Source organism: Chiroxiphia lanceolata, chromosome 22 (genome assembly GCF_009829145.1).
Source record: "Chiroxiphia lanceolata isolate bChiLan1 chromosome 22, bChiLan1.pri, whole genome shotgun sequence".
Taxonomy (NCBI): Eukaryota; Metazoa; Chordata; class Aves; order Passeriformes; family Pipridae; genus Chiroxiphia; species Chiroxiphia lanceolata.
This window is the reverse complement of record NC_045658.1, coordinates 4,061,689-4,089,078: the sequence shown is the minus strand read 5'-3', so window position 1 is coordinate 4,089,078 and position 27,390 is coordinate 4,061,689. Positions and strand designations below refer to the sequence as shown.

Here is a 27,390-nt window from a genome sequence, read left to right as displayed (position 1 = left end):
CTCTGCCCCTGCAGCTCTGAGTCACCTGTGTTTGACTCGCTGTGCTGGGGCCTGTGTCCCCTGCTCTGAGTGTGCTGTGAGAACAAAACCCCTGGGGAATTGTCACATTTCTTGATTAACTGGGAGAGGTTTGACCTTCCTTGATGTTGTCTTGCCCTGGATTAGTTTTTGGGTGCCTGTTCTGCAGAAACTGGTGAGGTGCAAGGCCTGTGCAGACGCCGGTTTGCTGGATGAGAACTTTCTCAGGAGATGCCTGAATTTCTATGGCATGGTGATCCAGCTGATGCTTCGCATTCTAGACCCTGCCTACCCCAAGTGAGTGTCGAGATTCCCTGTGGGATTACCTGTATAAATTGTATCAAAGACCTTCCAGCCCATGTTTGATTGCTCACTGAATTTAACAGTTGTAAAATGATTTTTACTTGCAGCGTCTCCATTGTTACGTGGTTGTTACTTTATTTATGTCAGTGACATACATTCTTGCATGGAATCAGTATCTTATTAGAGTTTAAGCTCAGATGGGTTCGGGGGAGCACCCTCAGGTATTTTGGGACCCTTGAAGCACTGACATGGAATTTTAAGAAGTCAGTTTTGGATCTATTATAAAGTGTTCCTGTAGGATAATTCCATAGGACATCACAGGGTACTTTCTGCTTAACCCTGCTGATTTTCTGTCCTGTTTGTTTTCTCTTTTATTCTACAGCATAAAATTGCCTTTAACTCCTGAGGTTCCCAAGGTATTTGCAGCGTTGCCAGAGTTTTATGTGGAAGATGTCGCCGAATTTTTATTTTTTATTGTACAGTAAGTAGTTATATCTGAAGGAAACTTGTACTGTCACTTGTCCCTGTAGCAGGTGGCACATGCATAAATTCAGGGTGCATAAGTAGTTTTATAATTATTCTGTAGTTAATGGTTTTGAACAGAAGCCGTAAGAGTATGGAAATAGCAGCATTGCTGCAGCTGTAATGCCTAGATGAGTTTCAGAGTCCCTTCTAACCTAAATTTTTCATGGAAGATAGTTGGGTTCCCTCCCCAGGAATTTTCTTTATGGTTTGCAGTGAGACCTTTTGATCTTGTGATATGTTAAATCATCGCTAGAATAGTATTTTTAAAAAGCCAAATCTTAAGGAGTAGAACATGAGGGTTGGGGTTTTGCATTTAGTTTTCCCTCTCTCCCTGTTCCCAGATATGCTCCTCAGGTGCTGTATGAGCCCTGTACTCAGGACATAGTGATGTTCCTTGTTGTGATGCTGTGCAACCAGAACTACATCCGAAATCCTTATTTAGTGGCCAAGCTGGTGGAGGTGATGTTCATGACAAATCCAGCTGTGCAGCCCCGGACACAGAAGTTCTTTGAGATGATTGAGAATCACCCTCTCTCCACCAAATTGTTGGTCCCCTCCTTGATGAAGTTTTACACAGGTAAGTGCTTTGTCTGTAGCTCACTGAGTGCACTGTGGTGAGTACTGGAAGGCCAAAGGTTGTGTTTGATGTGGTAACCATTAGAAAAAAACAGCACAAAAAAACCCAACAAAACCAAAAATTGGTAGATCTTGGGTCTTGCGAAGACGAGGTTTTATTGCTCAGGAGTTGGGGGCAACAGCATTCGATGGGACCTTGAGAATTCCAGTCCTTCCATAAGCTGCTGTGCACTGGCAGCTGCAGCACTACAGATTGATGTGACAGTTGGTTTTGTGGTGTTTGGATTCCAAAATTAAAGCTTTTGGTTTGCTTTGCCTGTAAGGCAGCACTGGGATTGTAGAACTCCCCGTTGTAGTTTTGCTGGTCCTGTAGATTCAGATGCTTCAGAAGAGTTGTTGCACCAGTAAAAACAACTATTTTTGTTGGTCTGTTCCAAGGCCTGTTGTTTGTTCCCAGAATTTTCTTAGTGAAATTTTAGACTGTGGGATGTAGAGCAGACTTGAATAGAGCAGAAAGTTTTGGTTTCTGAGGGTTTTTCTTCAGAAATGAGGTTGGGTCTGGGTGAGCAAATGTGCAGTGCTGCTTCTTTTAATGGGAATTACGATGAAGACTTCTGCATGGGAATTGAACTCCATCTCTTAAAGCTTGGTGCTTGCAGCTCATCCCACTGGAGGCAGTGGAGAGAGATGTGTGCTGCAGGGGAATCCTGCTGGGAAAATTGGGATTTCAGTCCTGGGATCTGTGCTGTTTTCCAGATGTGGAACACACCGGAGCCACGAGCGAGTTCTATGACAAGTTCACGATCCGCTACCACATCAGCACCATCTTCAAAAGCCTCTGGCAAAACATTGCTCACCATGGTACCTTTATGGAGGAGTTCAAGTGAGTAAGAGGTTGTGTCTAGCACTGCTCCCTGCCACCAGGCTGCTCAGGCAGGGACCTGAGGAGTCCCTGCCTTTGGGAATGGGTGATGCTGCTTTCCATTGTCCTGTACATGGCAACCCCTCCCAGTAGAACTGGAGTGTTTCTAAGCTGAGCTCTGGACACCACAATCACCTTGGCTTGGGGAATGGGAGCGTTGTTGGAAATATTCAGTGCAGGAGTGTTGCTGGGGTTGCAGTCTGCTCTGCAGGCCCACCTGCTCTGCCGTGATACCTGTGTTTCGATGTTTTCAGCTCTGGGAAGCAGTTTGTTCGCTACATCAACATGCTGATAAATGACACAACTTTCTTGCTGGATGAGAGTCTGGAGTCCCTAAAACGTATCCATGAAGTGCAAGAGGAGATGAAGAATAAAGAGCAATGGGACCTGCTGCCCAGGGTGAACAGAACTGTTTTTCAAAGTGCCCTTTACTTATTTTTAATTTTTTTAATACAAGACCATTAAAACCCACTTTTTAATAAGGGGCAGCACCAAAGAGCTGCTCGTGAGAAGCGGTTCTCGATGCTTTTTCTTGCTGCCAGTATGGCCGTGGTCACTCTGGATGACATTCTGCTGAAAACCATCATTCTGCCTGGTTATGTTGTGCCTGGCAAAGAGAGTGGTGTGAAGTGGAAATAGTGTAACGTTTCAGATTACTGTGCACTTAATTCTAAGTGGAGAAACCGAGACTTTAACCTTCCTGAAGGAGGTTTGGGAAGATGCTCGCCAGTTGAATTGACTTCAAGGAGTAGAAGCTTTTATTTTGTTAATGCATTGATCCTTGGTAGATTCGATGCAGACAATTATAGTCCTGTACCTCAGAGCTCGGCCTTATTAAACAATAATTGTGTGTGTTGACCCACCAATGTCGGGTATTTCTATTTTAAGGTTATTGACTTTAAAAAAAAAAAAACCCAAACAAAAAGTTCAAAAAGAAAAGCTATAAAATCCTGTTTGTTAAACATATTCTGGTTTGCTCTTCTGAAGCCTTTCTTCCTGCCTGTGCCTACCAGCAAGGTAAAGCCATTACTGTAGTTACAAAATGAGCTGGTACATCATCTACAGATTGTTCCACTGGGGAGTGTTTATTATTTATGGTGGTGCATAAATTAGAGAGAACCTCATTTGACTCTCAGATCCCAAGCTGGTTTTGAAGTTATTGGCATTTGGATGGAAAGGAAGCATAACCCAGTTCTACAGCTGTGAGGAGCAGTTAGAGAATGTAAACAGACTCAATAACCGTGGGGGCCTGTGATGCCATTTGCTTTCATCCTCTAGAGTTGCAGAATTCAGGAGGATTGGTGCAGACATTAGGACTGGGTAGTAAAAGCGAGCAGCTGTACCTTAGATTCAGAGGTGCCTCACATCTGTGTTTGAGTTGCTGTCTGTTCTCTTGCCTAGGTGCCGTTGGCACTGTGGCTGTGAGGGGCTGTGGGTGCTGCTGGGGGAGCTGTGACCGCTCTGTGTTTGTTTGCAGGACCAGCAGCAGGCGCGGCAGTCGCAGCTGGCGCAGGACGAGCGCGTGTCCCGCTCATATCTCGCCCTGGCCACAGAAACTGTTGATATGTTCCATATCCTTACCAAGCAGGTCCAAAAGCCTTTTCTCAGACCTGTAAGTCCTTCTCAGGTTTAAGTTGGTTTCTTGCTTCTCTGACATCTCTGGATAATAACCTGGAAGTGTTTGGTAGCACTTTGTCTCCATTCTCCTCCTCTTTCTCCAATCATTAAAGCCTAATTGCTGTTGATGTTATTTGATGTGAGAGCATCACCTGAGTCACTGGGATGGTGTCATCCTTCTAGGCAGAAGCTGTTTGCATGGCATATTTTAATGGCAAACATGCATAAAGAGCAGACACTTCCTACAAGCCTACAAAGGAAAAGTGTATTGGTTAATAATTCCTGATCTTACTGTGTGTGAATCCAGTGATAATCTTCACTCTCACTGCCTTCACACTTTGATCTCTTTTACTTTGCCTTTGTAGGAGCTTGGACCACGACTGGCTGCTATGTTGAACTTTAACTTACAGCAACTGTGTGGCCCCAAGTGCCGTGACCTGAAAGTCGAAAACCCAGAGAAATATGGGTTTGAACCAAAGAAGCTGTTGGACCAACTGACGGACATTTACCTGCAGCTGGATTGTGCTCGCTTTGCTAAAGCAATTGCTGATGATCAGGTGGGCTCCAGAAGGATGAGGGGAAGGGCAAAAGCACTGTGGACAAACAGGACTCTGCAGAATACCCTAGAAGTGTTTCATCTGTGTGCTGCCGGCCACTCTGTCTTCTACATCTGCAGTTTGTTTGCTTTCAGCAGATCATCTCTGTTCGTATTCTGTCTGCTCTTTCTAGATGGATGTTCCCAGTGTTTTGCAAACTTATAAACATACATAAATATCTGTAGCACTTCGAACACAGAGGAAATTTCCTGAGCTGCTTATTAGCTACAGCCTCTTGGTGAATTAGCAGAAGTACTTTGTCCCTTTGCAGATGGCACACAGAGTTTTGACTCCCTCCCCAGCTGGGACAAAGAGCCTCATTTAACACATCAAAGTTCATTCTCTAGATTAACAGTTTGCAAATTGTATCCCCTCCATATCACTTTATTAAATGGCTGTGTAATAACCTGACAAAGCCCAGCATGAATGAGACAATTAAGGACACCTTTGAACTCCTCATGGTACCATTAACAGCAAGATAAGCTATCGCTCACCTCTGTGTCCTTGCAGAGATGTCTCAACTACTGAATTACATCTGTCCACGCCTGTGTCTTAAAATACAAACTTTTCAAAATACAGAGGGGGGAAAAGTGTTCTCAGTGGCTACTTGAAGCTCTAGAGGAAGAGTTTACAGCACAGGAGGCTGTGCTTGCATGTCTAGTGAGCAGCAGTACTGGGGTAACTCAAGATCGTTTTTCTGTAATTATTTAAGTTCTGATAATTGCAGATAATATCAGGACAACTTCTGAAACAGCTCTTATGCATCTGCATGTGTATAACGAGCATTCTGTGCATTTTGATGCTGGTCAGTATATGAGAAAGTGAAGATGTTATCCATCATTCATCCATGGCAGCCACAGCAAACACACACACTGATGTAGGGGCTCAAAAAAAAGAAGGCTGCGGGGTGTGGGAACTGGAAAAAAACTCCATTAACAAAGTGGCCCTTCATAAAAAAGGAGTGGGGGGAGTGACCAGTATCTTGGAAACTGTCAGTGACAGGAAAGAACCACCAAGGAAATGTGTGGCTGGTTAATGGCTGCTGGGATTGGGAGAACAAAACAAAACAAACAAAAAGTTGCTTGATCATGGCAGGGTCTCTCTAAAGCATTTTGAGCCCTGTCCCATTTGCAAATCCCAGCACGTTGGAGAGGGAATCTGCAAACGTTTCTACAGCCCTGGGCATGTTGCCACAGCTCCCTTCTCTCTGCACTAGAAGGGAGTTTGGGTGGGCACTGTGTGTCCCGAGTGCTGAATGGCATTGCTTGGTGCCATGTGGTGGAGATGAAAGGAGTGAGGCTGTGTTGAACACTTCAAAAATCCCAAGGGAAACAGAAATCTGCGAGACTCACTGTGTTTTGTTTTGTCATGTAATTCAACCTTGCACTGCAGTGTAAATGGTGTTTTTTTATTAAAAGGTTTACGTCAAAACACGGCACTGTGAAGTTAAAAGGAAACGGTGTCTGTAGAACAGAAGCAGCTACAAAAGTCCTTCCCTAGCTTGGTTTTTCACATGAGAGCAATGCTTGCTTTGTGGGAACTACAGGATATGCATTTGGTCTCTCTGGATATTCCTACTGCACCGGTTGGCAAATCTCCAGCATTCGCTCCCTCTGAGCTGCCTTACTATTTTTGCAACATCATGGGGTGGCTTTTCTGTTGGTTCTTGTTTGGATTAGGAGAAAGAATCACTTCTTTCCCAGTACTGCCTTGCTCATTAACAGAGAAATTAAGAAATTAAAAAAATAAATTCATTTTGTGCTATATTTTCAGCCAAGACTTGTGAAAACAGTAATACAGACAGGAGAGTGGCAAGACAGATGTTTTGTGTGAGGAACAATCCTGATAATCATAGTCAGTCTCTCTGAGTGTCTTCCTCATTTTCTTTAGGTGATGTTGCCTTTTTTTGGTCCTGAACAGTCCTACTGTGGTGATGACTATTAAAAAAAAGAATCATAAGTCTACCCCAAAGTTGACCTTTTGGTGCTAGATGAAATGTTACCACATACTGCTTTTGAGTCTGATGTAAGCTTGAGGTTTCATTGATCCCTTCTTCTGCAGTTTTAAAAGTGCATTAAAATATCTTTAGCATTTTTATGGCAGGCGAGGATCCTACGACTCAGCAAAGTTGTCTTTTTGTGCTTTGCTTGTAGAGGTCCTACAGTAAAGAGCTCTTTGAGGAGGTTATCTCCAAGATGAGAAAGGCTGGAATCAAGTCCACCATAGCAATAGAGAAATTCAAACTGCTGGCAGAGAAAGTGGAGGAAATTGTTGCCAAGAACGCCCGTGCAGAGATTGATTACAGCGATGCTCCGGATGAATTCAGAGGCAAGTGGAGTTTCCTAAATAGTGACTGTCTGGAAGAGGGATTTGGTTTGTTACTTCAGTTCTAAATGTTAATAGAAACTTAGGTATTATTTATGAAGCCTTGCATCCTGCCCTGTATCAGCTAAATAGGTAAGTAAATAGAGAGAGCTAAGAGTTCTTCCTTTGTTTTTCCCTGGGATTGTCCAGTCCTAGCCATACTTTGCTTACATGTACTTGAAAACAGTAAAAAAACCCCCACCCAAATCTGAAAATCAGGTGAAAATAGCTAATGAGGAGGCACCTGTGCCCTCAGATCCGCTCATGGACACCCTGATGACTGACCCTGTGAGGCTGCCATCCGGAACTATCATGGACAGGTCGATCATCCTGAGGCACCTGTTGAACTCATCCACTGATCCCTTCAATCGTCAGACGCTGACGGAAAACATGCTGGAACCAGGTACTGTGGAGCAGCTGGAACTGTGGGCTGGGGGAAGCACTTTGTGGGCAGGTCTGTGCTTTCAGAGGACAGTGGTGAGGCCTCAGTAGAGGCAACAGTTCTTTCATCTCAGCTTGCACAGAAAAGTTCATTCCTTCTGCTTTCCCTTTTTTTATGGATAGGAAAAACCCTCACAGCCCTTCATAACTACTGGGTGAGAAATGTTATTATATGTAAATGAATCATTCACTTACCCAAAGCTGTGCAGAAACTGCATTCAGGGAGAAGACAACAGTAGTAGATAGTCCTGATCAGGTCACTAGAGAAGAAATCTCCATTGGTCATGAGGAGCTCTCTTGTAGTTGTATTACTAAGTAATTTAATCATTCTTTTTTCTTTTTTTTTTACCCTATCAGTGCCAGAACTTAAGGAGCAAATCCAAGCCTGGATGAGAGACAAGCAGAATGACCATTAGGAACTCCCTTGCAGTGCCCACCAACAGCAGTGGGGAGAGCAGGGCGTGGGCTGTTGTGGCAGTAGTGGAGCAGAAACACTTGGAAGCTGTTATGGGATTAGCACGCCCACGGCACTGACTTCAGTAGTGACCAGGAGCATGTGGCCGAGGAGAAAAGCAGCTTAATTCTTGTACATATATTTAAGTGGTAACGATGGTCAATAACATGGAGGACAAGCTAGGAAGTTGCTTATGTTACAAAACTGTCCTTCAATATGTCACATTTTGGAGTTTTTACAGCTGAATTATTTTAGCAAAGACGAATGGATCAGGGCAGCATCCCTTCAACCTTGTTTTTTACCGCCAGATATCCGTTAATTTGATTGTGGTTAGAACCTTGGACATTTTGCTGCTAAAGTAACTTTTTCCTCTTTCCCTCCCTTCTTTCTGTTCCACCCATCAAACCTGCACTGCTGTCTCTTTTTTTTTTTTCTCTTTTTTTTTTTTGTAATGCAAAAAAACCCCCCAATGAACCTTGTGAAAATCAGAATCATTCCCCTGCCCTCAAAAGAACATATTCTGTGCGATAACTGTGCCTGCAACAAAGTGTTCATCTTGGGATCCTATTTTTATATTACACACATCTGCCTATTTGGGTTTTAATTGGTATTAGACACAAGGATAATTTCAAAAAGGCAAAGACTTCACACACGGATTTTAATTTCCATTCCTTGAAATGTCTCTTTCCTTTACGTTGATCAAGACACTCTGGTATTTGTGAAAAGCCTCGAGATAGAAATATGTTAAAACAGCTGCCATGAATGAGATGCTTGGGAATACCAGGATTTCAGTGACTTTTAAACAAAAGAAATACATTCTTTCAATGCTGCAGATATGATATATGCTAACTGACAGTTCTGAGCCATTCGAGCTTGTCCACAGAGAGCAGATACTTTTATCCTTGGAGGCTGCAGTTTGGGGCAGGGGGTCATTTTTTTTTATGTTGCTACCAATTTGTATCCATGGCTTGGCCTTACCAAAGCAGAAAGGGTGCAGGAAATGTAGAATTACGTTTTTAAAAAAAAAAATGAAAAAAAAAAATATTCACAGACATTTTTGTATTACTGCCCCCTGCATATGATACTTGAATTTCCTTTTTAAAAAGGATTTGAAACCACAGTGTTTTAAAATTAAGTCTGAGAAAACAGGTTGTTTTTTCTTTTGTTTGTTTTTTCGCCGTGTCTTCTGTTCAATTCCTGACTCTCTTGAACTACAATAAATGATACACACTCGCACAGGATGTTTCCTGGGTCTTTCTTTGGAAGCGTGTGGGTGAAAATATAAAAAGTACAGATGGTTGGGTGGCTTTGTTCAGGTTTGCTGATATGGTTTAGGGTTGGAGATAACTTAGTAGATTCTGTGTAAAATGTCTGTGCACACAGATATCAGCAATACTTTGAAGTCAGGAATGTTCCCAGCAGGTGACACCGAACACCTATTCATAGCGCCGGGACAGCTGCTGACAGCTCCAGGGGGACTTTGGGACAGGTTATATATAATCCAGGGTTCACCTCTGAGCTGTGCAATTAACTCTAAATTATTAAATGTGAAGATATAGTGGGGGGGAGGTGTTGGGGTTTTTTTGTTTGATTGATTGTGGGGGTTTTTTTCAGCGGTGCTTCCCCTTGCAGAGTGTGAACGTGTGTTTCTTTTCTCCACGGGAGGAAGATTCCAAAGCTTGTGTCTGCCTGGACTGCTGGAACAGTTTTATAATTACAACCTTCACTCCTTCCACAAACTCAAATCCTCTTCTTTTCCCTCTTCAGAAGTCACAGAACAAAGCCTGCTCTGCTTTTACCTGCAGGCTGTCCCTCAGCACCCAAACCCAGCCTGGAGTCTGCTCTATTGTGGGTTTGGTGAGCTGTGAGCTCTTCCTTGGTGAAGAGGGAATTTCTTTCTATAGAAAGAAAAACTCTTACATGTTTCACTGTCCCCTCTTTATTAAGGATTATTGAAAGAAATCTCTAGAAACATCCCAAAATTTTTACTTTGTTTGGTGGAGGACAACTGTCCACGGTGTATATTTGTATTTATTGGAGAATGATTGAATTGCTATGGTTTCATATTATGGCTTTTTTCCTGCATGTTAATATATATTACTTTTATTGACAGACTGTGAATGTGTTGGAAAGATGGAAGAAATGTTTTTTTTCTCTAATTTTCTCCAGCTATTACAAATTAGACACACCAGCACCTTTGGTGAATAAGGAGCAGTCTAATAAAATGAGAAGAGCACAAGCAGAAATAATCCAGGCTTAAATTAAAACCAGCTGGTTGCTTTAGTGTAGCCTGTACAGGGCTGGAGGTCTGCTGCTGATATTTTACATTTGAAATGTTGTAACCAATACCAAAGAAGTTTGTGAATTTAAATGTTTTACCAGGGATTCTGTATGGGTAGCTGTTTTCAATAAAATGAAAATTCTATGTTTTTATTTTTTGACAGGAGGAAGTAGAAATATTTACCTTTGCTGTGGGATGTATTAACCAAGACAATGCCCTTCAGAATCTGAATTTGTTCTGCCGTTGTGTCAGGCTCTGACCTGAGGAGTATAAATAGCAAAGTGCATTACTGGAATGTTTTGTCTAATTATGGCACACATCTATCATTTGAAAATATGTCAATGCAGATATTGCACAAGACACAAAGGCTTGAAATAAGTGGCCCAAACAATTTTATCTGGAGAACTAGTATCGAGTATTTCGAAGGTGTGAGCTCAGACAAGTGCTTTCCCAAATTCAGCTCTCTTGGGCAGAATAATGGAATGTACTTTAACAGGAGCAGCTGGAAGTGCCCTTCTATTGCTGTCCAGGCACAAAAGTGAACCAAACCCTTCTCTTTCGGTGGACATTTGAGGAACTGAAAAGCAAAGCTGACACTGGATTAAAAATAAATCTCCCACAAAAGCCTATCAGTTGTGGGACAATTCTTAGTTTAATTAATTTAATGCTACCTGCAGTTTTTTGTGATTTCCCTTCCCCATTAACATGTCATTTCCCTTCTTGAATCCAACTGTAACCTCACTACAATACAGAGACTTTGTGTTAGAGATCACAGAAACCATCAATGGTCGAGTTCCATTTGACACTGCTGTGTATCTGCAGAATGTAAATATCTGAGCTGGGAATGGCTCCTCCCAGGAACGGGTAACATTATACAAATGTTGCAAAATGGGCTTTTCTTGGGAAATTTCAATGTAAGATCTTATCACTGGTCTCTACTTGTGCTCCAGCTCCAGACTAGAAAAATTCCTGGGGCAAGTGCTGATGTTACAGCAATCCAGTTCAGCACAATTGATTCTATTATATCACAATTTATACTTATGTAAGGGCACAATTTACATCTCTGTCAACTCTCCCCTGCTGGCAGCAAGGACAGCTAATGCTGTTTAATAGCAGGATGACAACCCTGCTGTCAGCCAGCAACAGATTTACTCTACCAGCCCCCAGGAGCCTTGCTCTACAGTGTAGCTCTCTTTTCCTTATCACTTAAACCTCCCCTCTTGCCTGTATTTAAACAGCTTCCCTGTCTTAGGTAGCATTTGAGTAATCAACTATATTTCTTTGTACTAATAAATGCAAGAAATTACTACTTACTTTCATTTTTCTGGAATAATAATGCTCAAGAACACTCTTCTTGGGCTGGGGGCCTTCGTTGTGTGACTTGTCTTGAAAAGGAGTATCTTAAATTCTAGATTTAAGCACACATGTGCTTACAGGGAATTGGATGTTTCTGCTCCTTTCAGGGTTGTGTGGTGGTGTCAGAAACATAAAAGGAGTAAGAATGGCCCCTTTCCTGTAAGGAAAGAACTTTTAAACAGGATTCACAAAACAATGCAGTAGAGTTCCACTTAAGTACATTTTTTGATAATTCTAAATTACCCAAGGACACCTGATTTTCAAAAACGATATTGAGAAGGCCATTCTGATTAAATTGAGCTAAAATGCTGAATTCAATAATTAAAAAGGCATCACAGCCAGTTAGAGAAATACTTGACCACCTTTATACTCTGTACTTGAATATTTAAGAGGCATTTTCCTCATCTCCCTTCACAGTGAGTGACCTCCCAGATGCCACACAGCACGTCCTGCCCTTTGCTGTTTCCCAACGTGTAACTTGATTTTCTCTGACTGTTTCTGGCAGATTTTTCGAGCCCCTGTGATCAAGTAACTGAATTAACGTCCTGGAGCTGTTCTGGGTGAGCCCTCCCCAAACTTGGGCATGAGACTGATGCAGGAACTGCTGTTCCTAGGAGACACTACACAAACTTTGCTGAAGGAAAATGAATCACAGTGTCTGTTGCCACGGAGGGTTACAGCACACACCCAGTATTTGAACAGTTTGCAGGGGGTTTTAAAACAGGTTTGGGGGTTTTTTTGAGGAGTTTTTGCCTTTTTTTTTTTTTCCCCAGGGAATATATAGCTGACCTAATTCTGCACGGCCCCAGGTAGAAGTTAGCACAGTTACACCACTTTAAAAACACCATTAAATCATCTGCTCTCTCCGTAGGAAGCATTCCAAAGTTCAAATAATGGTATTTTCTAGGACAGAGGAAAGCCACCTATTTTTGATTTGTTGGTTCTGTGGCAATAGTTCCCTAAAACCCCTGTTCAGCCCTGGATTGTTTGGCTTCTGCATTTGTTGGCATAACTGCAGATGAGGCTGGCGAGGGGAAACAGTCACTTTTCACCAAACAAAGTAACAACTCATTCTCCCAAAAATCTGAAATTTAAGGGACACAGTGTAGATTAACACAGCAAATAGCCAGGAGCCTGTGAACAAAAATAAACCTTGTTCTGAAACCACAAATCCCAGGTCCTGAATGTTCTCCACAGCTTAAATCCATTTCGTACGTGATGATACATGAAAAATATGTAATTAAGGTATTTCATATGATGTTATTTTTTTCAAAATGCTTAAATACTTAAGCCTATTTCTAACAGGAGAAATTATCAAAGTGCTACTGGAATGGAGGAACTTTACAGCTAATAATTGCCACAGAAATAAAAATTTACTATGAGAATATGCATGAAATTATTGCAAGTACGAGAGCTAAGACAGCGCTACTGACTAAATGTAATCTTTACTTAAAAATACATTAGGAGCTCTACAAATATAATCCAGGCTGCTCAAAAAAAACGTTTTGAAGGGGAGGGCAGGGGATAATTAATCCCTCCCCTCAGAGCTACAAGCCTTAGGCCTAGTTTAGGGCTCCAAATTCCACTGAACCGCACTGAATTCGGGAGCTGGGGAATTCGCTCCCTCAGACCCCGCGTTTCTGCAGCGCCCACCCACTTCGGGCCCTCGAGCCGGAGGCGCCAACCAGCGCTCGCATCACACCGTATCCCTGCTTTTTTTCAGCCACAAGTGCCCGTTTCTCCACACATTACACCGTATCCCTGCTTTTTTTAGCTAGAAGCGCCCGCTTCCCCTCGCATCTCTGGGAACGCCGCGCGTCCCCCTCACGCGCGCAGGGACACACCGCGGCGGGGCGGTGCAGCGTCCGGGGGAGGGGCGCGGAGGGATCTGCTGGGAGGGCGGTGCCGCTGCGGTCGGGCCGTGATTGAGGCGCGGCGCTGTCAGGCTGTGATTGACAATGTGGGGGGCGGGCTGTCGCCGGCTTCTCGCCGTACTATTGGTGGGTTGCGGCGAGGTGGGCGGGGCGGCGGGCGGTGATTGGCGGAGCGGGCGTCACCCCCCCGCGGGGCGGGCGCGCAGTCCACGGCCCCTCAGTGCGGGAGCGGCGCTGAGACGAGCGCGGCGCCCGTTCCTCCCGGCGCGGCTTCGTTCTCCCTCCTCCCCTTTCTCCCCTCCCTCTTTCCCTCCCTCGCCCTTCCCGCTCCCTTTCCCGGCGGCGGGGGGGGTCTCCCGGCCTCGGTGGAGGCGACTATGGGGATGGCCGGGTTTTTGTCGCTGCGCTGCCGCGCCGGCTGCTGACCCCGCACCGCCCGCGTCTCCCGCGGACACCCCGCGCCAGGTGAGGGGGGCGCGGGGGCCGGAGCGGGGAGGGGGTGGGCGATGCCGTAATGCGGAGGGGGAGGCGGCGGGGCCGCCGTACGCAGCTGTGGGGCCCCGCGGAGGGATGGAGCGGGGAGCGGGGGAAGGGTGGATGGATGGATGGAGGGATGGGTGGATGGATGGATGCGGAGCTGTCAGGGCAGCGACGCAAGGGCGTGGGGCCCCGCTCGGCCTTGTCATCTGCCCGACGCATCTCCATCCCCCGGGACGCTTCCTTCTTTCCCTCCCTTCCCTCCCTTTCCTTCCTTTTCCCCCGGGCGGCCGCTCCCCGGCCTTTCCCTCGGCCGATCCCTCCCGCCGTGCCGCGTTCCGCCGTCCTTTTTCCCCCCGTTTCCAGCTGGGATGAGGCGGAGGCGACAGTCGCCGGTGCAGGGAGGGGGAGGCACAGCCCTTCCTCCAGCTGGAGGTGCGGGAATGTGCAGGGCCGGTGTTTTCCAGGCCGGTTTTTTGCGGCCCTGCGAGCGGCGGGTCCGTGGCCGGGCTGGGCACGGCACAGTTCCCGAGGCAGCCATGTTGGGATGATGAGCCGACAATCCCGGGAGCGCGGGGAGGCAGGAGAATGGAGGGAGGGATGGATGGAGGGATGGAGGGATGGATGGATGACAGGCCTGGCGGATTTGGGGTCGTTGGCAGAACGCGGGTGTTCGGTTCAGGGCGGAGAACTCGCCAGAAGCGGGTGATGGATTTACAGCTATTTTCCGGAATGGAAAAAATGCGTTCGTACCAGATTTAAAAGGATGTTTCTCCTCACTTCCAGCGCCGCCTTAGCTCAGTTCTTTCTGCTGTTGCACAATGCGGTGTCGGTGTGTTGGTAAATAGCCATGTGTTCATGTGATCGGGTTTCGGGGCATCGCCAAGTTCTGCAGCACAGTTTGGTCTGGCATCTTCACCTGGTCCAAAGATAGCAGAGCGTGGTGTGAGTTCAGCTCAGGGATCACAGTGTCATCACTGAGCCTCAGAGCAGGACCTAAAATTGGCTTGGCTCTGGACCTCTTGTTCCTAAACCTCTGCTGCCCTGAACAGCTGTTTTGCTAACTTTCCACATACTAATCCCCAGGCTCAGTTTATTTCTTTAGAGCTGTTGTACTGATTAAGTTAAGCAGTTTTTTTATTTAAAAGTCAGCATGTTCTCTGGTAGGCAAACCCTGTGCAAATATGACACAGTGGCTGGTTATCTTAGATAAAAGTGATTCTTCTTCATTTGTGATATATAGTGGGTTTTTTTATTTTTATTTGAGTGTAGAGGTACAGATTCTGAACATGACAACAAGCTCAAAGTGGTTGCAAAAGCAAACTTCTCTGAACATATAAATAATAATTTGACTTTAAATCCCTACTCAGCTTGTAACTTTACTTCAAAAAAAAAAAAGGCAATATGTTTGTATTTTGACATTGCAGAAAAACTGGTTTGCCAAAACTTTCAAATACATCCAAGGATCCAAGTCTTAATGTTTCTTCAAATATTTGTGTGAAAGTCCAAATCTAGTTGAGCCTGTGAAGGGTGATTGATCAACATAATTAGGTTTGTCAGCTCGAATACCAGTAAACAGACAAGATACTTAAATGATTTGTTTAATGACACACATTAATATTAAAATCTCACTGTGTGATTTGCAGGGTGGATATCTTTTAATCACAGTTTAAAATAAGTGTGAAACCAGAGTGTAGGATTTGCTTTTGTGCTGATGGAGCTCCCTAAACACCTCGAATATCATCTGCCACCTGTTTTGGAGCCAGTGGAGTATCACGTCAGAGCCTTCCCTACGCAGGCAATTCCCTGCCTGGTTCCTGATTGGATTCGTACAGACAGAACATTAAAAGAGACACAGCTCACAGACTCTTTCCAAGACATTAGGGGAATGATTCATTCCAGCATGGATGGCAGCCTTCTGAGCCTGTAATGAACATTTAAAAAAAAAAAAAAAAAAAAAAAAGCTGCCTTTTATGAATATTGTTCTTCTAAATCTGTGCCACAGACTGAACTGCATATTTTAGTTTGCTCTTTTTCAAGTTGTGTCTCCGCTCTGTAGTCAGCATTTTGTAGTAGGGAAGTGATACTACTGGGAACTGTGAACCTCGAAAAACCAGTTGCAATTTATTGTCTGTGATGCTCTGCAACTTGGGCTCATTTTGCCTTATTTTGTCAATCTGTACGATGAGGGCAATGCTGCCTTTATAAACCATTACAACCACTTAAAGTTGCTGTTAAGTGGAAAAAACCCTCAAACCCCTGACAGCTTAAATGTATGGGAAGCTTGGCAAAATATAATGGTTTTGGTGAATTTTCTTATTAATGAAAATTAAACTTTGCATAGTGAGCTGGTCTTCATAACATCTGAAATCCATTTGCAACTACAAGTAGGCATTTTGCTCACTTCAGCTATGAGAAACAGCAGAGTTGAGAAGAAATGAGATTTAAAATTATACCACTTTAATTTTCCATCAGCACAAAAGTTAGAGTTGGGAAAAGCTGGTGATTGCAGAAGGCTAGCAGTTAAATTTTCATGGGGTTGTAGGTGATTTTGTGACCTGTTCTGTGAGAATTTCTTCACAGCCACGTTTCAAACAAGGCTGTCATTTAGCTGGTGCATATGGAGGCTCTGGAGGTGTGATTTTCATGCTTTCTTATTGTGAATATGATGTTCAGAGGTACTTGAGAACATATATTTTAAAGCAGACGATTCTTTGATTCCCACCCTCTGTTTGGCAGTTTCCTAGATGCACTAGTTGTCTGCAGAAGTTCCTGCAGTGTTCTGAGGGGTAGTTCTGTGAAAACATCAGAAAAAAAGTCTTCGTGGGACTCTGCATTAAGGAGGGGAAACAATCCCTGCATCTCATAAACAATATTATAAGAACACGTTGGTTAAAGTAAATTGTGTCACCGTGAACTTGATAAAAAAGGACATTTTGCACTCGATTTTTGAAATTGTATTTCGGAAACAGGATGCTGAGTGGCCATGTACAGTAACATTCCTGTGTCCAGCAGCAGTGTCCAGGGTCAGTTGGATAATAGCTCTGGGTTGTGTCAGGATTAGCCCTGTCACTTGGCTTTGGTGTGAGGGCACAGGTACTTATGCAAGGGTCCTCTTAGGGAGGGAGGGCGAAAATCCACGCAGGGGATATTCCAGAGGAAAGTTTATAATGGAGCTGCAACTTTGGTACTTTGTTATACATGAAAGGAACCTCGGAGCAGAGGGAATGGAGCAGTGCTCCAAAACAGCCTGGAATCTTTGAGCACCCTGGGGATTCATTCTCTGCTCTGTTCTGTGTTTAGTTTTTTCAGTGAAACTTCTTAAAATTCCATCCCAACCCAAAGCTGACTGTGTGTCTGCCTCATTAATCATTGTTCTACCAGTTTACTGTACTGCTGACTTTGAGATTCACTTGGCTTGCTCCTAAAGACATTCTTCTAGTCTGGTGAGATACCTCAGGTACCTCCTGAAATAAAGAATGCTTTAAATTACTCCTACTTGCTGGAGTAATTTAATTTCTCCCTTCACCATGTGATGGCATTAATGAAGTAAAGCAATTTTATTAAAAACTTCTTGTGCTGTGTGAAGATGTGTCATAACTTGAATTAAGCACATATGAGTATTTTTACCAGCTGTAGAACCTACTTTAGAGCTGAAATGCTTCCACTTTAGATCTTCTGGTAAGTTTTGTACTTCTGTGGCACTGTGATCACAACCCTGAAGTGGGCAGTCCACTGGATATGTGGTGCATGGATAAGCAGAAAAGGAGATGTCAGGATTTCTGGGCCACATGTGCAGGGTCGAGTTCTACCCCTGGTGACTCAGGTTCCAGACAGAAGTGACTGCATTGAGCCAGAGCAAGGATTCACCCAGCCCTGAGTCCTGTCTTCAGCAGTGCCCATAGCAGATATTTAGAATATAAGGGTAAACCAACAATGGGATTGTGTTTCCTCACTGTAGTCTTCCAGGTTGTGTCTGTGCCATGGAGGCTTTCCTAGCCAAGGGGAGCAGCTTTCTAGTAGGCCTTGATGACTTTCTCTGAATCTACCTTCCTGCTTTTTGAGGCAGTTTCACTTTAGTAATCACAACATCCTGTGGCAGTAAGTGAAACTTCTGAGTTGTTGACTGACTGAAAAACTTTCTTCTGATGGAAGAGGCTGGTCGAGGAAAATACAACCAAATCAATCTTTATTAACCCTGTGTTTGAATGGTTCTGGGCCTTAAAGTTTGAGTAGTGGCTATCAGGGATAGTTTCATGCAACCAAAGTGCTCCATCATTTGGATGTGGTGGGATTAGAACAAGGATTTTGATAATGAAGATGAATTTAATGGTGGACATTTGTCTGAAGATGGAGAGTAATATTTACCCCAAAGGCAATAATTCTTGATTCCTCTTCTTCCTTACAGCGTGTCCTTTAATCAGTAGATAGACAAGTAGTTGTTGAGTTGTTATTTCCTTTGAGAAGAGGACTTTCCCAGGACTGCAAAGGGTTCTTTAAGGGTACACCCTTTTCTCTGGAGTCATAGGCATTGAAAGGCAGTGTGATATGGCCCATGGCCCTTGTGGCAGTTTGAATGTTGTTGCTAATGCACTGGGCAGCCAGGGAACCTGGGTATGGGGTATATGGTCCCTGCCTCCTGCTGAAATCCAAGTAGCTGCGCCTTTACTTCTAAAATTATCTTTGTTAGGTTAAGCCTCACATATGTTGCAACCAGATCTTTATTTTGGTGTTGGCATCCCTACTTTCTGGGAAGAAAACCAAGTATTGAAAACAAATATTTGTACACTTGAAAAGAACTGCCTCAGGTGGCAGAAACTTTTGACTGGGGGGACAGTGAGGAGGTGCTGATGGTTGTGTTTCCAGTTCTGGCTTTGAGGTGACACCTTTTGGGGGGGGGGGGGGTCAGGGAGGGCGATCGCGGAGCAGAAACTGAAGCTACCAAATAACTTAGAACTTTCCTCATTTAATCAACATCTTGAATGCAACAGCCGTAAATAACTAAATGATGTTTTTCTCCCTAGAAAACACCAACAAGAAGGATAACTTGAAAGGCTGTTGCCCACTTTCAGTCCCCTGACTGTACCTCAAGCAGCCAGGATGTCGGGGGCCTCGGTGAAGGTGGCTGTCCGGGTCCGGCCCTTCAACTCCCGGGAAACCAGCAAGGAGTCCAAATGTATCATCCAGATGCAAGGCAATTCAACCAGTAAGTTTGTTTGAATCTTCCAAGGGAGTCTTTCTTTCTCCCCACGTTTCCTGCATGATTCTTTTCTTTCTGTCAGGCCGAGTACTGTGGGCACTGTATCATCTGGAGTTAATCTTTTGGGGATTCTGCTTTTCTGAGGTTGTCCTTACAAATTGGATTGTCTCTGAATTTGACTAGAAAGTCTAAATCGTGAATATCGTGATTTTGATGCTGTTATTTATGGTGTTTGCTTGTGGTGAGCTGGAAATTCTACAGAAATATTAGAATACTGAAGTGAAAACCTTTTTGTTGACTTCAGTGTGTGGGAATATCATGTGGACTGACAGATACAGGGATACATTGCAGAGCACCACATGATAATTGTGGTGTAAGTCCTGCTTGGGTCTTGTGCTTTATTGTGCTTGGTGTGCTTATTCTGCAGTCTGTGCCTTTGATTATGAACATAATTTGGGTGAGAAAGCTGAGGGGAGAAGGATATCAAGTTTTATGCTTTCCAGAGTAGGTGTCTAAATGACAGCAAAATAACAGACTACAGAAACTCATCTTCTTTCCTAACCAATTAGAAGTGTTAGGCTTCTTAAATAATTATTGTGGGTCTAATTTGGAGGGGAAGACTCTTCTGTGGGAAACTGAGTACGGGCACACCTGTTTTGTTGTTTGGTTGGTTGTATTTACATAGTTGAAGTCAGGGCAGTATTGACAGCATTTACTGTTCCTCATGTGCAGCCCAACAGCTCTACCTCTCTACTGCTCTTCTTGGGGGAGTTTGTCATTGTTGGGTAATCAAGTAGAGTCATCTTGTCTGCAGCTGTAGGAAGCAGCACTCCAAGAGCACTGAGTTATTTTGCTCTCTGATTACTGGATTATTTACTCCTGCCTGGTAACACAAAGGAGGTTTCACACAGGCCTCTCCCTGTTTTTTTAGCCAAGGTTGTACCTCAGCCTGCTTCTGCCATGGCATTTTAAGTCCTGGTTGTGATCACTTAAATTATATACAGTGTTTATGATTTCATTGGAAAACAGGTGTCATACAGAAGACAGCTTGTTTTTTAGTGCAATAAACTCTTATCTTCAGACCTTATGTGAAATACTACCTGAAGAAACTTTTCTGAGGTTGGATTTCAGAGTTTTGTTGTAAAATAGGGGTGGGAGGGGGATGTTTGAAGTCACCTCACATTGAACAGGTGCCTGTATCCCACGATTGGATCCCAGTGTAGAATGGGGGAACTGCAGACTCCATCAGAGGCCATTTGTTATGGAAATGCCACCAGCTCTGGGCTCCAGCAGCACCTCTGTAAGAGCTTTTCTTGCTGCAGTCATCACAGCAATCATTTTAGGTGCTTGAGGTGTTTGAATTCCAGGAGCCCGTGGAAACACCTTGTTTGTGGTGGAACAACAAGGGTGACAAGTCAATCTCTGGCAATTTGTTTGTCTGAGTTTGAGATGTGGCTAGACCAAACACTGGTTCTGCTTCTGGATCCTAGAGCTGCACCACAATGACACATTTCCAGGGAAATGCATCAGCTTTCAAAAGGAGAAAAGTACTTCCTGATTTACCTAGTTGGCAGTTTCTTTGCAGTTTTGGATCTGTTTTGGGCTCTGGGAATGTTCTGATCTGCAGCCTATTTGAGCCCTGTGGCTGTGACACAGACTGGCTGATGTGACAGATGGTCAGGTTGAAGTCACTGGAGCCATTACAGGCTGTGGGAAAGGAATCACCAATTGCAATAGTTACACCTTGTTGCAGTCTGGGGGGTATTTTTTACCTGTATTTCCCTCTTAGAGGAGAAACCCAAGAAAGCAATAGACAGAGGAGTAGTTTGAGCAGAAGAGGATTGTATGATAAAGGATATGAATTAAGGCATTGTTTGGTGGGGAAAAAAAACCTGAGCAGAAATCTTTGCTTCAAAGATTTCTTCCCAACAAAGTTGTCTGACACATATAACTTCAAGCTGAAATTCTCCTGGTAAGCTTTTAGGCTACGTGGAAGATTTGGGGGCACAAGTGCTGTTGCTATTTCTGCCAAAAATTCTTTCGTTTTCACGGTCCTCGGTTTTTTGCAACCTCACAGTTGTGTTGTTGAACTCCTCGTGATTAAGGTCTGAACTTGATGACCAAAAGCTGAGCACATAAAGGGACATTAGTGTATCTGAGACTCATATCTGATGAAGCAATTTGAAAATATAGGGAATTCAGTAGTAATTGTAGACTGGGTTCCTGCTTCATACCTTCGGATGTGCTGACAAAATGATGGAGGCTCAGATATCTTGCCCCTGAAAAGGTTATTTTGTCATTTGGGCACTAATCAAGTTGACAGGAGGCAAATCTGAGAGGCTGGTGCTATGCTGAGTAGTGACTATTTTAGGCCTCCAAGGCTGTTAAAGTTCCCTTATCTTGGAATTAAAGCCTAATGGACTATTGTGATACGGGATTGATGGGACACTGTGAAGTCTGATAGCTAAGAAGGGATTTTGGCTGTTACTTGAACTTTAATTCTGTGAGTATTGACTGGCCAAGCTATTCTACAAATCCTTTGTGGGTCCTGAGTTTAAACTTTGTCCAAGTCTGAGTTTTGTAAATGTGTTGGCAGAGACCAAAGCATTGGAGTGAAACTGAGGCAAAGTGCTCAGGATTTTGTTCAGGAAACAGTACAAAGATACAGACAATGAAATGTGTCACAGGTGTTCTCTATTTATACATCATTTTTAAATAAAAGGAGTGGTTTTTGACATCCATAATAACAAAGTATGTTCTTGAAGTCAGAATGCCACGGGGGTTGTTGCCTGACATGCTGCTTTTGTTTGGCAGTTTTTGTGTGAGTTTGGCTGTTTACAGCTTTTGGGCTTGCCTGTCATTCACGGTGTTCTTGCCAGCAAAGCAAAACATCCTCCTGGCTCGGAAAGCTTACACTCACTTTTGTTACACAGCTTAACTTTGCCTTACAAGCAAAACAACACGATTTTGTTGTGGGCTCCTACAGAATTTACTTGTTATCCTGTCCACCTTTAATGGTATTTCCCCGTAGGAGATCAAGGCTTTTAGTCAACGTCTCCATCTTTATAATTTCCAGTGTTTAAAAATGACAGTGGAGCTGAATACAGTTCTATATATGTCTTTAATCTCAGAAAAAGAGAGTTCTTACAAAGGCTTTTAACCCATAATGTTTAAGGACACTGCCTGGGAGTAATTGGGACTTCTCTTTTTCTGCTGGAAGGAGGCAAAATATGGCAATTTTGAAACCAGTACTTGGAACACAATATTTGTCTACTCTTCCAACATGACAAAAGTAATGTTTTTTTCCCCTTTATGGTTGCAAAGGCATTGATCTGTAATGCAGCACCTTGCACCCAGAGAATTGCCAGTCTTTATGTTTCAAAATCTGTGTTGCAAAGCTGAGATTGTGCAGCCCAGCTGGAGTCACATGTGCTGACTGCATTTAGGGGCTGGAATTTGGCAGGAGGCCTGTGCTGCTCAGATCAGATCTAATTGCAGATGGGATCCGTTGGAATGATGCTACCAGGAGTTCTTCAGTGGACATGGGAGAAGTGGGGGTGGGAGAAGAGAAGCTAATGGAGGAATTCTCAAAGACAGGAGAAATTAGAAGCTGCAAAATTCTGCTATTTAAGTTAAACTGGGAATGCAAAATACTTTCCAAAGAAGAGGTAATGCCACCATCAAATTAGTGACTAAAAAACTGTATCAAACCAGTAACTGAGTGGGATTAGTTTAAGAAAAGGCCATCTTTTTGTATAATTATCACTTAGAAACCACCTTAAGAAACATAAGGTTTATTTTCAAAAGTACCTGCTCTGCAAGTGGATTCAATTGACTGAAATGCTTTGGTTTCATTTGGGGTTCTGTTCTGAGAGGATGTTCTTTAAATTACTGAATAGGTGATTTATCTTGGCCAAACACCCGCGTAGCTTTTTAAAATTAATAGTTCAAGAACAGTTTGGTTTAGAATCATGGTCTTCAGCATGAGTATGTTTTGTCTTTAACTCCTGCTTTTTCCCATTTTTCTTGAGAATGATTTCCACCCATGCACCTTCCCCACAAGGTATTAATTACTTATTGCCTGTCCAGTTAACTAATTGCTGTTTTTGTGGTGAGTGGGAGAAAGATTCTGCTGTGTAGTAGTTGGGGTGAAAGCTGAGCTATAGATCTGAGAATGTTTTGTGTGTCAGTAGTTCTCCTGCTCATTCCTGTTGGGCTTTTCAAACTTAACAAATATAAACAAGGTTGGCAGCTGCTGCCTTGGGTTATTGAGCTGGAAAGCGAAGCTGTTCTGTGCCTAAAGACTCCCTGAGTATTGTGCTTTTTCTGGCTTGTTTTTTGTTTGTTTGAGGGTTTGATTTTTTGTTTTTGTTTTTGTTGTGTTTTGTTGTTTTTTTTTTTTGTTTTTTTTTTGGTGTGTGGAAGTGTTTTGATAATCCTGTCTGTAAATAAATAATGCATCAATAAAAACAAATGAAGACGAAGCCGAGGCTCAAGGCAGTAACTACAAGATGGCATTTAGATATTAATCATACTAGCAGAGAGCCCAGCTAGCTGCTGCTTTTAAAAAGCTAATAAGTATGTAGAAAACTAAACTAATGAAGCAGGGAAATAAGGAAGTGTCCTACTTGGAATATGTCCTATGCAATTGATGTTACATTAAATGTGCATGAATGAATAGATGAATGAAAATAGGTTTTAGCATCTTGTGTGTGCCAGTGAGGGAATAAAGCAAAGTTCTCAAACTATAGTTCATGTGAGATGATTGTATTTTCTGGTTTGCCATAAACCATATTAGTGCAGAAATGCACCTGCCCAGTCCAGGTTCTCTTGGAAGGAGGGAGTGCAGCTGGATCCTTGGGTTAGGATGGAAAATGAGCAGTTTGGATTTTCACTCAGTAATAGTCTCTGCGTGTCAGGAATGCTGGAAGGTTCTTTTGTGGCTGCTGAAGGTGCTGGAGGTTTAATAAAAGTAGGCCCAGTGGAGTGGTCCCATCTGCCAGCAACAATAGCCCCAGCTGCTGCTGTGGACATATGGCAGCCAGGTTCTCCTCCAGGCATCCTTGGCATCAGAGAAACTTGGGAAGGCATTTTGGAGTTCATTTGGAGAGTTTGAAGGGGAAAAAAAATATTTTTTGTAAAAGGGTTGGTTTATTTTTTTCTTCCTGAGGTTTATAAACCTCTGGTTTAAACTTGAATGCTTAAATAAATAAAAAATCAGTAGAGAAATCTAAGTTAATTTTCTGGTTTTTTTTTTTTTATTATTTCCTTTTAAGATGTGTCCTGCTTTATGCAATTATTCTGGAGCAAATTAAAAATGCATGGGAAAACAGGACTGAACTTAAAAGGCTTTTGATTTATTGCATGTTTGTCTAAACCAGTGGTATTTGAAATATAATACAAAAGTCAAAACTATTGAAAGGTTTATAGAGCAAGGTAACCTCATCAGTAATTCAGCCAGTTCTTTATTGGTCTGCATTGACAGGCAATATTGATAAATTTTGCCTTTCTCATTGTTGTGTAGCTTTAAAAAGCAGTAACCTCTTTCAGAAAAGCTTTATCCCAAGGGGAAAAAAATATGGTTTGCTGGTATTTTTCTTTCTGGTCCGATTTTTAACTCTTTTCTTAAAGAGGCACTGAATGAAAAAGAATCCCTGGGGGGGGTGGGGGTGTGCCTTGAGGAAAATAAGAACTTTGAGGGTTTTTCTCTAAGCAGAGTTTGGATAGTTTCATGGAAGAACTTGTCTCATGGAAATAATATTTAGTCTAAATTACTGATGAAAAATGTCCTTGTAAGAAACTGGCTTTTATTTATGACTGAGTACATGTAGAAAGTAAAGTGATGGGACACAATTTGACCCATTTTTGACCAAGGTGGATGATCCACCTTCACTTAACCTGGAAAAGGAACATATATAAATTATATGTGTTAGAAAAATAGCATGGGCTACTGAGGTAGGAAAAGTGAGCAAAAGAGCTCATTGTAGTTGTCTTACCTAACAAACTTACTGGTTTTCTGTCCTGATGAGACATTTTCAATGAAAGTACAGAAAAGTGGGATGATTAATTTTCATAGATTTCAGTCTTGACTCTAAATCTGTCTTCTGAAAACAGTATTTTTAGGTATCTCAAAAAATAAGCATCCCCCATTTCTGATGACTCGTGCCTGCCAAGAAAGCTTTGGTTCTTAAAGCATTCAGCTTTTTTTTCTTTCTTTTAAGTGTTTCTAGTGTTTTTTACTTGTGTCTTGCACGGTGAGGTTGTCTTGGGCAAATAAACAGCAATGCAGGAATGTCACTTAACCCTTACCCTGATTTTTCTGGTTTATAAATCCTTGTAAGTGGTGCAACCTAAATGAATGCCTGTCCAATATGATAATAGTGCCCTGCTTTCATGGTGGGTGTGTTATCAAAACAGGCTGTTTATGGGGAGATAAAGTGTGTCACGTGGAGGATGCATGAATGGTCTTGTGGCTGAGGTTTGAAAGACAAGTCAAAGAGGTCACAATAGCAGAGGTTGCCCAAACTCTTGTAGTGACTGTGCTGTTCCCAATATGAGCATTAGAGCTCTCTGTGTTTTGCAGCATTAGGGATTTCTGTGGCTTGTCTTAGTCACTGTCTCTGAATGCCCTGCAATGTGGACAGCTCATGTGTTTTGCTACAAGTCCTGAATATTTCTTTGGAGAAGAAATAAAAATGTGAAATTTCTTAAGTGCTTGGTTTGCCTTCTAAAGCCTTTCTCGTGACGGTATAAAAATAGCTTGAAGTGTTAATTCAGCTCTGTTAAAAAAAAAAAAAAAAGAAAATTTGTTTTGGAAGATGACTTTGGGGAGATGGGGGAACATGAACATTTAATGATCTTTAAATGTTAGAGATGCAAATACTGGGCCTGGAGCAAGACTGTGGGATGACTGGGATGTTCCAGCTGATGTTAAATGCAGTTGGACTACATTATGTTTGGAGTTAGAATGGAACCATAGCAGAGGGATAATGTTGCTGATGAACCTGAACAGTTGTGTCAGTGGTGAGTTCACGTGTGAGATGCTGCCCCTTCAGAGCTGGTGCCACAGGACTAGGCCTTCAGAGGGGATTCCTTTCATCAGATACTTAAATAACCTGCCACCTTTGAGCATGCAAGTGGAAGTAGAGAGAATGCAAATTGTTAATGGGAAGCACTTCAGGAATTGGATATTTTTGCTACACAAATCTTTTTAGATATGGTCTTAACTGACTGAACTGAAATGCGTAAGGACTGATTCCCCAGGATTCCAGTGCTCCGTGGTGTTCTCTTAATGTGGTGCTGCCTTGTGTCTGAAGGTCAAAATGGTCTTTGGAGAGGCCTTGGCTCTTGGAGAGATGTCAAACCAAAGCAGGGGGTGAAGGGAGATGTTGTTTTACCTGCCCTGAAGCAGCAAATGTGAGCACAGAATTCAGCCTGAGCGCTCACCCGGCTACACAGCCCTGCTGTGCTCCTTCTGCAGGGGCACATTCCCAGGTAACCCCCTGGCAGTGGAAGCTCTGGAATGGTTTTGGGTCAACTCTCCAGCGAAGGGAGAACAGCGTGGTTGGAGTGGCTCCTGCCTGGTGCAGAGCCTGCTGGCATCTCCGAGAACACCAGCTGTAGGGGTGGTATTTATAGCTCTGGGATCTGCAGGAGCAGCTGAGGATGAGAGCGGCTTTTCCAGCAGCTTCTGTGAGCGAGCGTTTGCCTTGCCCCGGTGCTGCTGAGCCCCAGGCCCTCCCCCAGCCAACCTTTCTCCCAGTACAGGGCTGAAATTCCACAGCGGGGAGAGAATCCGGTTGAATTCCAGATGAGCTGTTCTTAGCTTCTGCTTGGTTTCCTTCCCTTTTAATGATTTGAAAAATGCAAACAATGCTTTGAAAAGCCAGCGCTGCTTCGCGGGCTGGAAGTGTCCATTTCCCTTCATTTATCTCTTGTAATAACAGCCCCGAAAGTCTGTCCTATAAAAGCACTCTGGCCATAGATCTGATTGCAGCGTATGCCCAGGGAAGGAGCCTGTGTTAAACGTGTCTTTGTGGTGTTATCCACGTTCCAGCAAATAAAGAATGCCTGCTCCACCCTGCTCTCCGTAAGGAACATGTTCCCATTGTTGTCATTCCAGTCTACAGATGGCGCAGATATATTTTCCAGACCCGTGTTTTTTAGGAGACCGTGTATTTAGTGTGAGTTTGGTCTTGTGGGGTCAGTTCTGAAAACCCCATATTTTTTATATTGGTTGAATTGTTTATTCAGGCATCATCAACTAAAACAACTGCTTATATTGATTCAAGTAGAGTTTGGAGAATTCAATAGAGTTTGAATTCAGAAATGAATTATTGGGTATTTATTTCCCCAGAAGTTCTGTCTAGATCAGCATGTGGTTTTT

The 27,390-nt window shown here is 43.2% G+C and overlaps 2 protein-coding genes and 1 long non-coding RNA gene across 13 annotated transcripts in view; 2 read left to right on the top strand and 1 right to left on the bottom strand.

The window, feature by feature from the left end:
* UBE4B (ubiquitination factor E4B) overlaps window positions 1-9,052 on the top strand; it is a 39,071-nt gene extending 30,019 nt beyond the window's left edge. For all 3 annotated transcript variants that reach the window (XM_032708968.1, XM_032708969.1, XM_032708970.1), the window contains 10 exons: window positions 188-315; window positions 704-802; window positions 1,188-1,423; window positions 2,179-2,305; window positions 2,599-2,743; window positions 3,822-3,956; window positions 4,327-4,518; window positions 6,711-6,885; window positions 7,178-7,324; window positions 7,720-9,052. In XM_032708968.1, the coding sequence (XP_032564859.1) occupies window positions 188-315; window positions 704-802; window positions 1,188-1,423; window positions 2,179-2,305; window positions 2,599-2,743; window positions 3,822-3,956; window positions 4,327-4,518; window positions 6,711-6,885; window positions 7,178-7,324; window positions 7,720-7,778 (1,443 nt within the window). In that variant the 3' untranslated portion in view covers window positions 7,779-9,052. The remainder of the gene's footprint in view (window positions 1-187; window positions 316-703; window positions 803-1,187; window positions 1,424-2,178; window positions 2,306-2,598; window positions 2,744-3,821; window positions 3,957-4,326; window positions 4,519-6,710; window positions 6,886-7,177; window positions 7,325-7,719) is intronic.
* On the bottom strand, window positions 5,955-13,306 carry LOC116797432. The gene is made up of 3 exons (XR_004360657.1): window positions 11,412-13,306; window positions 7,558-10,357; window positions 5,955-6,914 (listed from the first exon to the last, which is right to left on the bottom strand). It is a non-coding gene; the product is annotated as an uncharacterized LOC116797432 (long non-coding RNA).
* A 231-nt stretch (window positions 13,307-13,537) lies between these two features.
* The window catches only part of KIF1B (kinesin family member 1B), an 86,689-nt gene continuing 72,836 nt past the window's right edge, over window positions 13,538-27,390 (top strand). For 4 of the 9 annotated variants that reach the window (XM_032708914.1, XM_032708916.1, XM_032708915.1 and 1 more), the window contains exons 1-2: window positions 13,565-13,792; window positions 18,829-19,010. In XM_032708914.1, the coding sequence (XP_032564805.1) occupies window positions 18,905-19,010 (106 nt within the window). In that variant the 5' untranslated portion in view covers window positions 13,565-13,792; window positions 18,829-18,904. Of the gene's footprint in view, window positions 13,793-18,828; window positions 19,011-27,390 lie in introns of all 9 variants that reach the window. The other 5 variants (XM_032708920.1, XM_032708919.1, XM_032708918.1 and 2 more) reach the window with 3 other exon arrangements.